The sequence below is a fragment of the Brachyhypopomus gauderio genome, unplaced genomic scaffold, assembly GCF_052324685.1.
Source record: "Brachyhypopomus gauderio isolate BG-103 unplaced genomic scaffold, BGAUD_0.2 sc44, whole genome shotgun sequence".
NCBI lineage: Eukaryota > Metazoa > Chordata > Actinopteri > Gymnotiformes > Hypopomidae > Brachyhypopomus > Brachyhypopomus gauderio.
In genome coordinates, this window is record NW_027506870.1 from 724,465 (window position 1) to 743,373 (window position 18,909).

The 18,909-nt window shown below is 41.8% G+C and overlaps 1 protein-coding gene across 1 annotated transcript; it reads left to right on the forward strand.

The window, feature by feature from the left end:
• The first annotated feature begins 15,618 nt into the window (after positions 1-15,618).
• Positions 15,619-17,964, forward strand: LOC143486072 (E3 SUMO-protein ligase ZBED1-like). Its single transcript, XM_076985866.1, has 2 exons — positions 15,619-16,384; positions 16,955-17,964. The coding sequence occupies exons 1-2, from the start codon at positions 15,892-15,894 to the stop codon at positions 17,962-17,964; spliced, it is 1,503 nt and encodes a 500-aa protein (XP_076841981.1). The 5' UTR covers positions 15,619-15,891.
• Positions 17,965-18,909: the final 945 nt, after the last annotated feature.

Here is an 18,909-nt window from a genome sequence, read left to right on the forward strand (position 1 = left end):
GTGGCTGTGGAGAAGCACACAGTTCAATGATGTAGGATACTTCCCATGACATCATTGGCATCATGACCAATGAGAGAGGAGCAGTGGCTGTCCACTCTCATGTCTCCTCTTTAGGACAATCTGTGTTCATATTTATATTTAATGTATTATTTACTTGAGAGACACTTTTTATTGTTTTGGTTTATGTTTAAAATGTGTATGAGTATAATGTCAAAAACCGGTATAATGACCAATTTGCCTACTAAAAACAACAAAAAACACAATTTTCAATCTTACAGCATGTCAACAGACAAACTACAGCCTGTAATCCTGTTTAATTCCTCTGTCCCAGCTCAAGATTAAAGGTGACCGAGTCTATGCAGTCATAGCTCCTCTGACTTTCTCTCATTGCCAGTAACATATACAAGGACATTTCTAGTAGGCTTGGCAAAAAAGCACATTTTTACAACTGCTTACTTTAATAAACCTGGTAATATTCAAAATCATGAGCTCATATTTAAATGATGTGGTTACAGATCACATGAACATTGGAATCATTTCCACCAGTTCCTGGTCTTTGAATGAGGCCTCTGTGTGAACACGCACAACCATTTTATAGTTGCTCCTCCAGCTGCACATACACCCATCCTACTAGCATACAGAATATCTACCTACAGCGTACAGCATGTATACCTTAATCTGACAGACATAATCCTTGTAATGTGGTGACAGAAGCAGCAGATGCAGAATATGATGCCGTGGAATCTTTAATGTCCATAGCACATAAATAACAATCACACTCAAGTGAAGCAAAGCCACATTCACACAGCGCTGGGCACAGACACAACGACACAGGTGCAACGTAAATTGATTGGGAAGGCTCAAGAGGCCTGTTCCTCTCTTTCACTAACACAAAGCATAGATTATGACATGGTAAAAGCTGCTGTGTCGATGGCCTATGAGTTAGTTCCTGAGACATACAGACAAGAATTTTAGAGGAATGGTGAAGAATTCCAACCAGACATACACCGATATTGCGAGGAAGAAGACAAGGTCACGTCTTTTAGCAGTTAAAAGATTCGTAACTTGGCAGCCGAGAGGAAGGCAGCAGGAGGCGCAGAAGACGACGCAGGCAGGCTCACTCCTCTGTGCTCAAGGAATGCACAACATTGGTGTGCTGGACCTGCGGGCTAAGGTAGGGGGTGAGACGGAGGAGAGACAGGTGCCGGTGATTAGGTTGTAGGTAGGTGAATTGGAAAGGGGGAGTAGTTGTGTTGTGGATTGTGAGGAATGTGAAGTGGGCGGCTCCCCTGTGGGGCTGGCCCAGCCTACCGTGACACCTCTCAGATAGATTTACTGGCAGAATGAGACTAAATGATATATTTAAAAGATTTAGGCTTATATTTTACAGGTTTTTTAAAAGAAGGTGAATCAAACATGGAAGAAATATTTACACTATTTTCAAAAGTGTAAATACTCTATTACCAATACATACAGTAAAAACATTACATAGGTACAGGGAGTTCAGGGAGACAGCGAGCATAGATTTGTCACGGTGGGGAGGCCGGGTCGCCGCCAGAGGGCGCAGGGCACAGCTCGCACTGCCTTACAGCGCACGCCCCCGAGCACTAAACCACTCCCTAGGTCCCAGTCACCACATTACTAACACCTGTCAGTAATTATGTTGTGCACCTTTTATACCCCGCAGGTCGTTCGGTCCAGTGCTGCACGTTGCCCCGTTGGAGCTCTACACTGGACCTCTCTGGCATCTCTAGTAGCTTTACCCTCGTTTCTGTTATAGAAGCTTTTCTGTTTGCATGTTGAGTAGAATGGATAATAAAGACCATTCTGTACAACCCTCGCCTTCGTCCGCCTCTGTTCCCGCGTCACAAGATTCAGCCTATGTTAAATATTATGTAATACACATTAATGAATATGATAACATATAGGTTACTATGTCTGTTTTCTGCATTGCCTTTATTTGTTTGTTTGTTTGTTTACATATGTCAAACAAGACACTTTATCACCGCCACTGCTGTATGAATGTTGTTTTTTTGGATTCCCATCAACATGAACTACTATTACTGAATTTCTTTTCTCATTTTGATTCTACTGGAGTACTGTGTGCCTGTGGCACTGTTATGGATAAGCAGGTTGTGACACACATTGCATTTACATTACAGATATCTGCTGATTTTTGATCATCCAGATATATGTTTGCAACATGGCGTGCAGTAGCTGGCTGCATCAAATTTAAGACCTTGAAGCTCACCTACAAAGCTGTAAATGGTCTCACACAAAAAGGTATACTCACTTGTTTGTGGGTTATTTAAATGGCCACTAATCGTTCACAGAAATATTATACTGCTGCTGCTGACACCATTACTAATATAAACCTAAGCATTGTAGGAGAGTAACGTCACCAGAATATTAACTCCACCTGCAGCTAATTACATCCCCTCTATATTTTACATCTTCTCAGCATTTCATTGTGAAGTATTGCCGTGTCTTTTCAGTTGTGTTGCATAAGAAGGAGCACCTTGTCATATCACAATTAAATATTTATCTTTGCATATCACAACTTCATGAGGTAGGTTTATAGCACAGAGTGAGTAGTTGTACGGCACCTGTAAAGCCAAGCAGGGTTTGCACCAGTCATTATTCAAATGGAGGGTAGGACATGAAAATTATGTGGAAAAAATAGAACATTTCCCTTGAACTGGTCCCCCTTTTATTTTACATACATGCAAATTATCATAAGAAGGTTGTAACCTCCATTTGATAAATGAATGGTGCAGATTGTAACAGAGCGACAGATAGGTGGACACGGATGTTGATTAAAGTGAGAATTATGTGGGACAAATCCATAATCAGGGTCAAATAAGCAGCTCAAGGTCACAAGGTCATGACATGAGGCCTAGATGTACAAATCCATAAGAAACAAACAAAAGCTGCAGTTCAATATGGATTGGAAAACAGTTGCATTTGTTCCCCCTTCAGTGTCTGGGACTTCACGCCATATCTGAGATAAGATGAGCCTAAAACTGCTAGAATTCTGTATATTTATACATTTTAAATGGTATAAGGTGTGCAGTGTGGCTGTAATAAAATATTATACCCATTAATTTGTGATTCAGTACTTCCAGAACAGCTTGATACTACAGTACTTAGGTACTGTCATGGTGGGTCAGCCTAGAGGCCACCAGAGGGCATGCACGAGCACCCACTCCCGTGCAGCACACATCATCTCGTACCAGACCACTCCTCCAATTACAATCACCTCAATACTGACACCTATGTCTTATCTGAGGTGCAGGATATTAATTCCCACAGGGAATTAGTTCAACACAGATTTACCAGAGTGAACCTATGGTAGGGTGTGTTGGTCCTACAGTTGTGATCAAATTTATTCAACCCCCAATGCTGCGAAGGGTTTTATGGAATTCAGTGCACATTTGTAATTGTGTTCATAATGAAATCTTACAAGGACTTGTTAAAGAACTAAATGCAACTAAGATAGCATCAATTTTTTTTTGTCATAAAGTATTAAATGGCCTTTTTGTGATTTCTTCATTGACACAATTATTCAACCCCTTTACGACTACCACTCCTAAGAACAGAGGTTCATTCCAGTGTTTTCCATCAGGTATTGAATACATCTGTGGATGTCAACGAGCAGCAATCAAGCATGATAAGCACCAATTAGGCAGATTTAAAAGGACTGTGATACTCAGCTCCTTCTAGACATCTACTGGTGTGTTTCCAAGCATGGTGAAGGCAAGAGAATGGTCCCAGAAGACAAGAGAAGAGGTTATTGCTCTTCACAAGAATGGCAATGGATATAAAAAGATTACGAAGTTGTTAAATATTCCAAGAGACACTATCGGAAGTATCATTCGCAAGTTCAAGTTAAAGGGCACAGTGGAAACGTTACCTGGTCGTGGCAGAAAGAAGATCCTGACCGCGACTGCTGTGCGCTACCTGAAGCGTAATGTGGAGAAAAATCCCCGCGTGACTGCTAAGGAACTGAAAAAAGACCTGTCAGATGTGGGCACTGAAGTTTCAGCTCAGACAATAAGGCGCGCACTGCATAACGAAGACCTCCATGCCAGAACGCCCAGACGCACCCCCTTGCTGACTCCAAAGAACAAGAAAAGTCGACTGCAGTATGCCAAAAGTCATGTGGACAAGCCACAAAGGTTTTGGGACAGTGTACTGTGGTCAGATGAAACTAAATTAGAACTGTTTGGGACAATGGACCAGCGCTATGTTTGGAGAAGGAAGAACCGGGCTTATGAACAAAAGAACACCTTGCCTACTGTGAAGCATGGCGGGGGGTCAATTATGCTTTGGGGCTGTTTTGCTTCTAATGGTACAGGAAAGCTTCAACGTGTGCAGGGTACCATGAATTCCCTTCAGTACCAGGAGATCTTGGAGGAAAATGTGATGGAGTCAGTCACAAACCTGCGGCTTGGGAGACGTTGGACCTTCCAACAGGACAATGATCCGAAGCACACATCCAAGTCCACTAGAGCATGGTTGAACATGAAAGGCTGGAACATTCTAGAGTGGCCATCGCAATCACCAGACTTAAATCCAATTGAGAACCTCTGGTGGGACCTAAAGAAGGCAGTTGCAGTGCGCAAGCCTAAGAATGTGACTGAACTGGAGGCTTTTGCCCATGAAGAATGGGCTAAGATACCCATAGGTCGCTGCAAGACACTTGTGTCAAGCTATGCTTCACGCTTGAAAGCTGTCATAACTGGAAAAGGATGTTGTACTAAGTACTAAAAAATAATGTCACTAGGGGGTTGAATAAAACTGATAATGATGTGAGCACAGTAAAGACATTTGTGGTTATTCCATCATAAATATTATGTTATGTTTGTCTAATTTATAAGTGCCTCTTTGATATAATTGTAAATAAGATGACTGAAATGATCAAAATCAATGTTAAACTGGCCAAAACACTTTATTTCAGTGGGGGTTGAATAAATTTGATCACAACTGTAGCTGGTGAGCAAACCTTTCTAAAATCCTTAATAAAAGGGCACTAATGGTTATCTTTTGAAACAGTTATTTTGACTCTTGTACCTGTGATGCTGGGGCAGAGGCAGCAGGAGACAGAGGCTGTAAACCAAAAGCTTTATTGTCCATTGTCAAACAAACAGAAATACTCAGGCCAAAAGAAACAATAAGGTAGGAAGAATACTCAAAGATGAGGTGGTAGGCAGACCACAGGTACAGAGGCTTCAGTATGGAGGTAGCAAGCTGCTTCTAGTGTTGTGAGGCAAAGGTTTAGAAATTTCTAAACAGAACTTTAGAAATCCTGCCTCCTGCTGCCTCTGTCCCAGAATCACAGGTATGGCGTCACCATAGGTTCAATTTGGTAAATCTGTGTTGGTCATTCCTTTGCCTGAGAGAATTCAAATTGCTGTGGGTCAGAAAATAATACTCAAGAGAAAGTGATAATCAAGAGTTCTTGCCACTTCCGTTTCCACTGATTGAACTGAATAAAAAGTTTCAGCTTTTAAATTCTTTAATCTTTTAAATATTGGTGACACCAGACATTTTATTCAGAGCTGGACCTCTGAATGGCCCTGCTGCACCTTCTGGGAGCCTCTTCTGATCTGCCTGGCCTGTTTATTAATCACTGGCCACTCCCCCTTGTCCCCTTATTAAACTAAGGGCGAAGAGTAGATCTAAGTAAATTAAGAAGGGTCACAACCAGGTAGGCAGAGGAACAGGACTAGAGAAAAGGAGAGCTAAGAAACACAGTCAGGGATCAAAACATTAGAAGTATAATAGAAGTATCTTGCACTGAATACAAGAGTGGCAATATTTCACACTTAATGCTAGGCATTACAGATTTAAATAAGTTATTTGATTATGTAATTAGGTGCCATTGTAGCTATGGCTTCTAGATCACTTCCTAGAATACATTAGTACATTTACATTTAAATTTATGGCATTTGGCAGACACCCTTATCCAGGGCTTAATTTGTAAATCAAACGTTGCCGGAACGCATTTAAACCTGAGCGAGGGGGGGTTTGGCGAACGTAAGCTATTGAGCGGGGGGGGGTACACACGGACGGCGAGTAGCTGTCTTCCTCATCCTCCTCCCTACCGTAGTCTCCAGTGGGAGCGGTACACACGGATGGCGGGTCCCCTCATCCTCCTCCTCGGACTCCTCCTCCCCGAATTCGTTCTCCGGGGTCGAGTCAGTGGCGCCGATCACACATGCAGACAGGTTCCCAGACAGGCCATGACTGAGGTGCCCTTGAGCAAGGCACCTAACCCCAACTGCTCCCCGGGCGCCGGGCTAGGGCTGCCCACCGCTCTGGGTACGTTTGATCCACAGCCCCCTAGTTAATCACTAGTGTGTGTGTGTGTGTGTTCTGACTACACAGATGGGTTAAAAGCGGAGGACAAATTTCGATTGGGGTGTAAAAATCACAATTGACAAAATATGGCACATTTCATTTATTTTTTATTTTTTTACATGCGCCCACCCTCAGAGGCGAGAGGGCGCAGGAAGGAGAGGGGTGTAGATGTCTCCAGATCCTCACCGTGCCCTCGCTGAGCATTTCCGCCATCTCGGGGTACGAGCACTCACGAGCCGAAGCCAGCTGGAATGCACACACCGGGTCCTGCTCCAAATGCTCGAGCGTCTGTGTGGCTTCACGGCACTGGGGGGAGGAGGATGCACGGTGATGCCGCTTGCTAGGGCGCTTGCCCTTCTTTGGCCGGGTGGCATAGCCTGGCATGGTGTCTCGATGTCGGCTCGTCGTTCTGTGGCGTCGGGTGCGGCGTGAAGGATGAGACACGAATCCTCTCCAGAGCACACGTCACATTTATTATATAAACACACAGAGCGCAGACAGTGCACGTATAACATGAAATAACGAGTCAAAACACGTAGACTCAGACAACGACGAGCACAGGACACTGTGCGAACACACATTAAATAGACAAACCACATAATCCCCATGTGATGACGAGACGAGCCACAGGTGAGACGAATCAGCACAGGACAAAACCGCACCCACGGAGAACCACAGACGTAGACGAGCAGACGCAGACGACGTAAACACACGCCCAAAACCACAATAAAACTACAGCTGACCTGGGGGGTGTTCCAAGAAGCGGGTTAAGCGAGAAAACCCGGGTAAGTTAACTCAGAGTTCACGGAAACTCGAGGTTTTCCGTTACAGAAACCGAGCTTAGAGAGAACCGGAGTCAGTTACTATAGAAACTTATGCTCTGAAGCTAACCTGCTCGCTGGCAGGTTAACTTGGACCTGACCCAGAGTTACAAACACGTCATCATGACGTGTCCTTTCCTCGAAGATCATGTGGATATTGAAACTCAGTTTATTCGCTGAGTTCTTCGTCGGGAACGCCTTATAAAACCCCAAATAGACATAGGCCTACTATCATTTTCTGATTATTTTTTTAATGAACGTTATCGTTTTCAGCACAATCCATTACTTACATCAATAACTTTATTATTATAATAACATTTCAAATATTACACATCGCGGATCAGCCCTAAATTCTCTCCAGATTGTTATATATCGGTCTTCATTTTTTGCTAGTGGAAGTTTTCTTTATAGTGTAGGAGATGCGGAATCTGTCAGCAAAGCTACTGTATGTCGGTCTGTCCGAAAACTATGTCCGGCATTAAAATGACTAGTGCCCGGTTTTGTGGTGTTTCCTGGGCTTAAGCCAGTTATGGACATCAAAGAGGAATTCCACAGCATCATTGGTTTGTCTTTAATTCACACGGACAGTAAAGAAATTAAGCAAAGGAGAGGCAATATATAACGAACTACATTCCATTTACATTTTAAGGATTTCCTAGAGTGATTGGCTGTATTGATGGAACCTACATGCTACCTATTCCAGCACCATTAGAACATGAAAATTCATCCATAGCATTAATGTACAGGTACTAACCTTTATAATCCTTAATGAATACTTATCTTTAATGGTAACAAAAATAACGTAGCTATTGTAACTGACCATTCTCCCCATCAAGATCATATGTGATGCTTCCCACCTCATCACAAATGTTGAAGCCAGATGGCCAGGATCCATGTATGATTCCACACTGTACAACAAATCTGAACAGAGTAGGCCTGAGGTAGTTATGCTAGTTGTTCACATGCAGTGTAATAGTTAAATCATTGCAAACCCTAGTGCTAAATATAAAAATATCATTTTCACTCACGCATTAACTCTGTGGGCAATTTTTTGACATGCTGACTGCCTTTCTCTAGCAGCTACCGCAGTATTACATTTACGTTTAATAACATCTAAATATTCTGCAAATGCAGTCATTAATACTTCAAGCTACAGTGGTGTGAAATACGATGCTCGGCTGATTTTCGCGTTTAACCCTCTATGGCATGGTGTTGCCCTCAGGCAACAAACCACTATTTCTCCCCCCACACTGCCTCTTTAAATTTTTTTTGGTAAAACATCACATTTTAAATCAGCTGATAAGTCTGGCACCAATAAAAATTGGTCTGGGTGTGGGTGTGTCTTTCACCTGGGGGTGGAGCACTCCTTTTTTGGAGCATAGCATGCTTGGACACACTGCTAGCAAAAGGTAAGATCAATATCACTTTTTCACATGTTTAAATGTTTTAAATTTGTATTAAAAAATATCTGTGATGTGCAGGAATATGTGAAAAAGCATATTTGATTGAGTAAAGACACTTTTTCTCTTTATCTATATTCTAAAATTTAGGTTTTTCATTCGTTGCCTCAGGGCAACATTGCGCAGTTAGACCACTTTAGTTTGTACAATGACATGTTCATGGATGGAGATGTGCAGGGACTCACAGTTATTTATATAACATTGTTTTTGCTGTCCAATCAACCATTACTCACAGGAAAAGGATGCAAGAACATGTTATGGGTGTAAGGAACATGATCCATCAGTTAGGGTCAAACCTTAGGACAGTGAGGACAGTGAGATTGAGGACAGTGACGGGGAAAATTTGGATGATGATGGTCCAGTCATACTGAACATACTGTATGTAATGTGTGTGTGTGTGTGTGTATGAATGTGTGTGTGTGTGTGTGTGTGTGTGTGTGTGTGTGTGTGTGTGTGTGTGTGTGTGTGTGTGCGCGCGCATCAGCGGGCTATGACAGTTGTATATGACCTATTGTAATTTTATGCTTTATGGTTTCTTTTGAAAACAGATGAAAATGAAGATGATAATGATGTATCAGAGGAAGGTGTTTCAAACATACCTTGGTGGAGAACACACCACAGTCCCAACATCACTAATTTGCAGGCCAGCCTTCCAAAATCAGACAATATTGTGTCCCTATATCAACACTTCCAGATATTTTTTCTGAAGGCATTCTGGAAGTTATTATAGAGCAGTCAAATTTACAGGGGTTGGACAATGAAACTGAAACACCTGGTTTTAGACCATAATAATCTATTAGTATGGTGTAGGGCTTCCTTTTGCAGCCAATACAGCGCCAATTCATCTTAGGAATTACATATACACGTCCTGTACAGTGGTCAAAGGGACTTTAATCCATTCTTCTAGTGGCCAGGTAACTACATGATGCTGGTGGAGGAAAAGGTTTCCTGACTCTCCTCCAAAACACCCCAAAGTGGCTCAACAATATTTAGATTTGGTGACTGTGCAGGCCATGGGAGATGTTCAACTTCACTTTCATGTTCATCAAACCAATCTTTCACCAGTCTTGCTGTGTGTATTGGTGCATTGTCATCCTGATACATGGCACCGTCTTCAGGATACAATGTTTGAACCACTGGATGCCCATGCATTGCAATATTTTGAGCAAAACTGTGCTCTTACCCTGCTAGTTGAACCTTCACTGCTCTTACTGGTGCAATGTGCAATTAATGAAGGTTGACCACCAGGCTGGTCCAATTTAGCCATGAAACCTTCCACACTAAAATGAAAGGTGTTTCAGTTGAATTGTCCAACCCCTGTATATGCCATTCAGTGTGATACGAACAAACCCTTAACCTCACTACTAAAGAACTGGAGTAGTTCTTGGGTACAGCAGTGCTTTGTGCTTTCCAAAAAAGGGAAACATTGATTCAATCTGTACCCCACAGGAACAAACATTCAGAAACACAAACACACATTGCAGCTAATTTCTAACCCACAGATTGATAAACCATTTGTGGAATTTGTGAAATAAAACTTCTAATGTGATTAATACTTCTTTGTACCTCATTACACTTATATGAAAATTACAGAAAACCTTGGCGTTTTAGTACCCTCATAGCGTCTTGTTGCCCTGAGGCAACAAACCAAAATCTGGGGGCAGGAGGGTGGGGGGGCAAATTTTATTATTTATATATTATAAGGGACCCCTAATCTAGCAAATACTAGAATGAAAAAATTTTTTCCTCCTAAAATAAAAATTCATGCCATAGAGGGTTAAGTCCATGATAAATCCTATTTATCTGCGCTCCATTAAGAATGCCTTTCATAGTTACGCGTGAACGCGCTTCTGTCTGGGTCAACCTACTCAAAGTTGAGCGACCCTGATTACTATTATGCAGTAGCGCCCCCTAGTGGGCCCGCCGGCGGGCCCAGCTCCTTTACGGCGATATAAAACATATTAAACATTAATGAATCTCCGAACAAAAGCGCTTAAATCAAAATTTCCTATCCCATCTACATGCCTACCGAGTTTCAGCCGTCTACGTGCAGCCGATCGCGAGATATCCGGCTTTGAAGTTGACCACAAAAGTGCACCCCGCGAGGGGGTCTCCCGACATATCCGTTTACAAAACATATTTATGTTGTGAAATGTCTTAATGTTTTGTCACCTAAAAATCGTTTACTAATAAGGCTTTAATTTAAGACCTTAACAGCGTAGATCCGTTGTGGTTAAGTACCTTAAAAAGCTTGCTCACCTCACTGCAAAATTTTCCAAAATCCGCTTCCTGAATGAGACACTCCGACAAATCTGCCCCCTAAGCGTCACAGAAGCGTTTTTAACGCTGATTTGATCCCTCATTACAAAGCTGCAGCGGTTCTGCTTTGATTTGAGTGGTTTTTATTGGTCTAAAGTGGGGTAGTGACTTTGAATGACAGGTTTTACAACCTCTCCCCCGGCGAGGTGCGAAGGGGAGGGGGAGAGGGTGAACCAATAAGCCCACAGAGACAAGCTGGAGCCTCAGAAGTGATTGAAAGCTGTTCTAACCAATAGTGTACATCCTTCCGAAGCTAACCAGCCCTCATATGACATGATTGGTCAAGTATATTTTTAAATTGAGCCCTCGGAAACTGGCGCTTCATTTCCAATTTCGGCCGCTAGCATAGCAACATAAGCTAACCCTTTGCTAACCTAAGCTAAGCTCCCCAGAACACACTGTTCGGCGAAACTGAAGCAGCCATGGATTATTTTGTTCGTTTTTATGCGGATTGTGGATACTTTTGAACATAAACGGATTACTTTGTGTGGAATATATGAGCAATTTTCGGAATTTTCGCCAACCCGGAAGTGAGACGGTACACCGGCTACGACGCGATTCTACGTACTGTGAGTAACAATGGATAATTTTTCATAAGCGATATTGTACAAAATATATATTCTAATACTAAACATTAACTAAGCGTTAGATTATAAACAGTTTTAGAGCGTTTGAGTGCTGCAGCACTCTGTATCGTGTCGGATGCTACCGGAGTTGGCTACGGTAACCTAGCTTATGCTGTCGGACTATATTGGACATAAATATGATATCATAACGTTCATATTTGGACATGAAATTTAGTCATTGGAATTTTCTGGTCTTGCTGTAATATGTGCAACATTGTTGTTTGTCGTAGCTCCTCGGTTTCGTGTAAGGAATTTGTTGGCATGTTAGCTTAGTTGGCTAATGGTGTGTGTCGGGTGTGGCATATTTAGACATGGGTGTGGTGCACTTGACATACCTTGGATAAAGCTGAATAACTTTTCAATGCTTGCATGGATTTGCTCCATTTTTTCTGTGTTGTTAGAAAAGACCCTAGCGAAATTTATTGTAATTTCTGATACCACATTTGAATAACTATGTGAATATACATTCCAGTCATGTTCAAGTTCAAGTCAGCATTTTTGACATTGCTGGCATATTAGCATCTGCAATAGAGGCTCTAAAATAAACCAAATTATGTGAATATGATACTGAAGTGTATTAATATGTTCCCCCAACTGCCTACTTCAGTTTGAGCCATGAATGATAATTTTCCTATATGTACAACTTGAGATATCTAGTTTTAATGTGAACTATGTCAAAAATGTTAAAAATGGCCACCGGGCGTGCGAATCTGCAGCATAAGGTTAACTCCGATCCGCCGTGTTGGAACCGAAAACTCTGAGTATGTCAGATCAGAGTAAGACAACTCAGAGTTCAGGGTTAAGTTTAGAGTTTGTTAAACCCACTTTGTGGAATACCCCCCTGGACACCACAGCAGCACTTCTCTCATGGTTATTTAGGTTGGCTGGGCAAAATGTACCCTGTAAACTACATTTAAAATAACATTTAATATTAATTATACTGATGTAGTATACAATAGGTTAGTAGATGTACTTAGTGGTATGATGCACCTCATTTGACCTGGCAAATACCAGGGCCATGTATCTCCTTTTGTCATAAATAATATACTGGAACAAACAGACAGACATTTGATATTTCATGAGATCAACTTGCTTGATTTGTTGTTTTGATCTAGATATTGGGATATTTATGGTTGGACCTAATACCACACTCACAAAAATCCCCCAACTCAAAACAAGCACTGCTTTCTTGGATATTGACCTGATTGCGATTTCAAAGCACAACAATGGTAAAGTAACAACTGTTAATTTTAACCATTGTAGTAGCCAGTAAATCTGTTTTTATGAAGTCCACATCTTACTATAAAACTTAATTTCAAACTCATGGCATGAAATGGGCTGATGATGTTTTGTTTAATCTGTAAATAATCCGGAGATGCAGATCACATCATATTTTTTTGTTATACTTGGTCTACCTTTAGGATCAGCTGCTGTGGTTTTCATGACCTACTCCAACATGTCAAATATGCTGAAACCTGATACAAATACTAGTGTTGTGAAAACTATGATCTCCCTTGTGGTAACAGTCATGGTCCTGCAAACCAGTAACAATCCAAGTACCATACCAGTCAATTGACTATCCACACACGTCACAGACCACGGATGACCCTAAGATGCCACTGCAAGTGCCTTACAATGACACCCTGAATAATGCTGACGTGAGTTCTAATTAATATTAGAAGGTCACCATTGTAAATAAGTACTTGTTCTTAATGTCTTGCCTGGTAAAATAAAGGTTTAATAATAATATGAAATAATCTAGGAAATATAAAGTTTCATAGCCTAATCTTTAAATAAGCCTTAAAAAAATCTTTCCTGAACTGTTCTACTCTATCAAATTACTACGCATGATGCACAAAGTAATCTACGTGTAACAGATTGGCTGAGCAGGTAGGACGCAGATGCAGATCTTAAGCAGTTTTAATTAAATAACTAACATGAAAACAACAGAACTCAACACAAAGAACAATGGTGAAATAAAAGTCTAACAATAAAGACTGGAGGAGCAGAAATTACACAGAAAGGCATAAACAAAAACCAGTGCGTACTACGTATAACATACAATAACCCACAACACTAGAGATCTAACACAGGACTTAAATACACTAACTAAACAAGGAACCCAACAAGACACACCTGAAAGCAATAATGAGGGGCAGAGAACAAAGCAGGGGTGTGAAGACAGAGACAACAAGAAATTTCAAAATAAAAGACACTCAAACACACAGAGAACAAAACAAATGACATGACTGACAGGGGGGAGGCGGGACCTACGTGACACTATGTCATTAGTAGGTTGACTATGACACTGTGTCAAAGTCTCCACTTCCACCGGTATCACAAATGTGTCATGAGGAAACTCCAATGCCCCTCTAAGTCAGTGGTTCCCAAACTTTTTCTGCCGTGCCCCCCTTTAGTACATGAGAATATTTTTGCACCCCCCCCCTTACACACACACCCCCCCATATTGACACATGTGCACATGTTTTACTTCCAAGCTCCGCGCCCCCCCTGCAATAGCTCTGTGCCCCACCTAGGGGGCGTGCCCCCCACTTTGGGAACCACTGATCTAAGTCATCCATAAGGAAATCGTTAGTTTGCTAAACACACCACGGCTGTGTTCGAAATAGACTATTACATACTGGATACTACATACTGGACTCAGTATATACTGCATACTGGTCCTCGTAGTAGTATGCAGTACAGTTTCCAGTATGCGACAAAAGCAAAGCACACTACGGGGTCACGTGAACGTAGCTTTGCATGATGGGATGCAGTACACCACGAAGATAGCTCTGTTCGCGTACTGGAATATTTTGCGGAAGTAGTAGGTCATCCGGGTATGTTTCGCGTCCTGGTAATTTTCATTTTGGTCACATACTGCATACGACATACTGATTTGGGGCTCGATCAGTATGCCAGTAGTATGTAGTAGGCTATTTCGAACACAGCCCAAGTAATGCTCACAGTGCAGTTATTAATTCATAAAATCAAACATGCACTGTTGTTTTTCAGAGTGATTCCACCATGAAGTTAGTATATATTATTGCTGAGTCAGTAGGCCTGGTGTTCCTGAGTTTGGCTCTCCTGACCTTTGCCCTTTGTCGGAGGAATGTAAAATTGACCAACACGGCTCAGATCAACTTTTGTTTAAGCCTGCTGCTAGTTCATCTCCTCCTCCTGATCAAACAACAATTTCTGCAGTACATACAACTTAACCAGGTTAGTACTTGTATCTGAACACATCCTTACCCAGGAAATATCTGTGTAACTTCATCTGGTGAATATGACTAGATATATATCTCCCTACCAATGTGAAATATGCACTCATGCTCGCTCTCTCTCTCTCTCTCTCTCTCTCTCTCTCTCTCTCTCTCTCTCTCACTCTCTCTCCCTCAAGGTGGTGTGTGTGTTGTTGGCAGGTGTTCTGCACTTCCTCTTCCTCTCTGCATTTGTGTGGATGTTCATAGAGGCTGTACTGCTCTTCATCGCTGTGCAGGGGCGCAGATGGCACTGGGGACGGGGGGGACATGTCCCCTCCAGATTTATATTGACCCCATCCGAAATCTAGCATCTACAAGCATAAACGTATATATTGTACAGCTTGGTCCCCCTCACTTCAGAATTTCCATCTGCGCCCATGTCGCTGTGAGAAACATATCAAAGGTCAGATTAAAGCAGGAAGAGGTGCTTAGCTGGAAATGGCTGATTACAATTGGATATTTTATTCCGCTCATTATAGTGGGCATGTCTGCTGGACTGTTTCCTGATGGATATGGCATAGAGCTGGGCGATTAATCGATTTAATCTATTAATTCGAATTTACAGTTAAGGACGATGTGTTTTTATGAAAATCGATTTTCTCTTGAGTTTTAATTTTCACCACCAATTATCGCTGCACTGTGGGTTCCCGTAGTTCAGAGTGAGCTTAGCCCCTCCCACCCTCAACACACTCACACAAACATGACGGCGGAGCTTGTGTCCAAGAAAGGAGCAACTAGCTCCGTGATTTGGAGTTGGTTCGGTTTTGCGGCGTCAGACGTAGACCAAACAAGTCCTCGCTGTAAGGTGTGTTTGAAACAGATTGCTTCTAAAGGTAGCAGCACGACAAATTTATTTCAACACCTTAAACAGAAACATGCAGTGGAGTGGGAGAAGTGCTGCTCCGAGCGGAATGAACGCAGCCGCAGCACTAGCACACCACCCAAAATAAAACAAACAACCGTCCCCGACACATTTTCCAACTGTGTACCATATGATAAGAATGGGGTACGGTGGAAGGCAATCACACACGCTATCGCAATGTTTATTGCAAAAGACATGGTACCCATACATACGGTGGAGAAGCCAGGATTCGTGAACATGTTGAAAGTTCTAGATCAAAAGTATGTGCTACCAAGCCGCAAATACTTTTCTGAAGTTGCCTTGCCACAACTGTACAACACAACACGCCAAAAAATCAGTAGAGAGCTGGAGGAGGACGTGTCATATTATTCCGCCACCACTGACCTGTGGTCCAGCCGAACACTGCAGCCCTACATGAGTTTAACGGTACATTTTATTAACGACACCTGGGCACTGCGAAGTATCTGCCTCCAAACGGCGTACTTTCCCGAGGACCACAAGGGCGAAGTAATCGCCCAAGGGATAAAAGAAAGTCTGAACTCTTGGAAACTTGCCGAGGACCGACTGAGCTGCATGACAACAGACAGCGGCACCAATATGATCAAAGCTCTGAAAGACAACGAGTGGCCTAGTCTCCAGTGCTTTGGACACAGGCTGCACAATGCTATAGGTAAGAGTCTAGCATTCAAGTGGTGTATATTTAAGACAGCTCAGTTAATGCATGGCATGATTAATTCATTTTATCAACTAACAGACTATTTACAAAATGTAGGCTACATGCATGCCTGCTTATATATATATATATATATATATATATATATATATATATATATATATAAATAAATAAATAAATAAATAAATATATATATATATATAAATAAATAAATTATGTGTGTGGCATGTGTCTGTATGCCCATGTGTATAAGTTAATGGACACCTTAATTTCTTTCTGGAAAAGGAGGTCTCTCTCTCTCTCTCTCTCTAATATCAATTGTTATTATTCACAATCGTATATGGCATATGTGTATTATGTAGCATATGTGTATGTGTGTACAGGGCTTAAAACAACTAAAAATCCTAAAATTGTGTTTCAAAGTTATTAGGGCTATCTACTACCACATGTTTAATACTGTTCTCTGTGTGTGTGTGTGTGTGTTATAGTTAGAAAGACCGACCTGTGTGTGCATTAGTAAATTACTGCTAAATAAGTACTTTTGTTTTTGTATTCTTTATTTCACAGAGAATGGTGTGAAGGACCCACGAATTGACCGTGCCTTTGGGCTTTGCAAAAAAGCTGTTGCTGCCTTTTCTTACAGCTGGAAAAAAAGAAAAGAGATGACTGAAGTACAGCAGGAGCTAGGTCTTCCCACTCATCAACTGATAACAGAGTCCCCAACCAGATGGGGCTCACGGCAAAAAATGATCCAGAGATTTCTGGAACAGGAGAAGGCTGTAGTCCGTGTCCTGGGTTCTGACAAAAAAACCCGACACCTTGTGCCCACCTGGCAAGATCTTGATGTGTTGGAGTCCGTAAACAAAGCTGTTGGACCACTCCAGAATTTTACCGATGCTCTGTCTGGGGAGGATTACGTCAGCGTTTCATATGTTAAACCAGTCCTCCATTTATTTAAAACCAATTTGCTGCTAGCAGGAGATGAAGACTCCGACCTCACCAAAACAATAAAAGGGAAAATAATGAGTTACCTTGCTGACAAATACAGTGACCCTGTGCAGGATGAACTGCTGGACATGTCCTCACTGATGGACCCAAGGTTCCGCACAAGCTACATTGATCCAGACAAGGTTGAACATGTCAAAAGAAGAGCTGTTACTGAGATCATGTCTGCTGACATGAGTGCACCACAGCAGCCTGGTCCATCTGTTCTGGGGTACCAAGGAGAACCACAGCCTCCACCCAAGAAGAAAATTACATTAGCAGCCTTTTTCAGGAAGAGTGCACCGGTTGCCTCTTCACCTCAGACAGAGGTAGAGAAGATAGAAACTGAGCTGGCCACCTACCTCTTGACCCCAGAGGTAGATCCTGACATTGATCCACTTGAATGGTGGAAGCGCCATGAACCAAACTTCCCAAGGCTGGGACATCTGGCAAAGAAATACCTCTCGATCCAGGCTACAAGTGCCCCCTCAGAGAGGGTTTTCAGTGTGGGGGGTGGCATTGTTACATGTCACCGTGCAAGCCTCAAGCCAGAGCTAGTGGACAGACTCATCTTCCTGGCAAAAAACGTTTAAAAACACTGAATCTTTTCCCCTGAATATACAAAAATCATTAACTTTAGTGCATACAGAAAAAGCAGGTTCTGTATGCACTATAGTTTAAGATTTTTTTTGTATATTCAGGGGAAAAGATTCTAATTTTTGTATAACACTGGCACGTATTTAAAAGCTTTGTTTTCCAAGTCATGCCCAATGGGGAAAAGTCTTTACTTAATAGCATATTAAATTGTATTTGTTTTCCATTTTATTAAAAAGGGCACCATTTTATTTATATATATTTATTTTTTGAAGGTATGTTTTATTTATCTATTTTTTAAGTTTGAGGGTGCATTGTGTCAGTGTTTAAACTATATTGAAGAAAGCTTTCTAAAAGTTACTGGATGTTCTCACTTGTTCTCACTTTAAGTGAAAAATAAATACCATTCCTTTATCATCTGTAGTTTGATTTTTAGTAGAGGAAAATAAATCTATTAAAATCGAAAATCGGATTAAAAAAAAATAAATCGAAGATTTTTTTTTTGGACCATATCGCCCAGCTCTAATATGGCAGTGACCAGTGAGTGTGGTCCATGATTAATTTAAATGTCAGTGCTTTCATCAGGAAATGGAACCTGTATCATGTGGATTTTTTCCATCTAAATGCAGATGCTGGCTCAAGAATAAAAATAACTTCAAATGGAGTTTTCTGGGCCCTGTCTGCTTCTTTCTCACAGTAAGTACTTGAAATAATGTCACGTTGAGGACCCCGGCCCCTCCCTTTTGGGCGTGTGTCAACGTAGTCCACGTGCTTTGTCTGCGTCAGTGTATATACGTGGGTAGGGTTTTGTTGTGTGATTAATAAGTCTCACCTGTGAATCGTCTCGTGATCACGTGGGGCTACTGTGGTTTGTCTATTTAATGTGCGCTCGCGCAGTGTCCTGTGCTCGTCGTTGTCTACAGTCTACACGTTGTGTGTGTATC

Coding starts and splice junctions, on each gene's coding strand:
- LOC143486072 (XM_076985866.1), top strand. CDS start 15,892: ATGTTTATTGCAAAAGACATGGTACCCATACATACGGTGGAGAAGCCA. Junction 16,385..16,954: donor CAGGCTGCACAATGCTATAG/GTAAGAGTCTAG, acceptor TTTATTTCACAG/AGAATGGTGTGAAGGACCCA.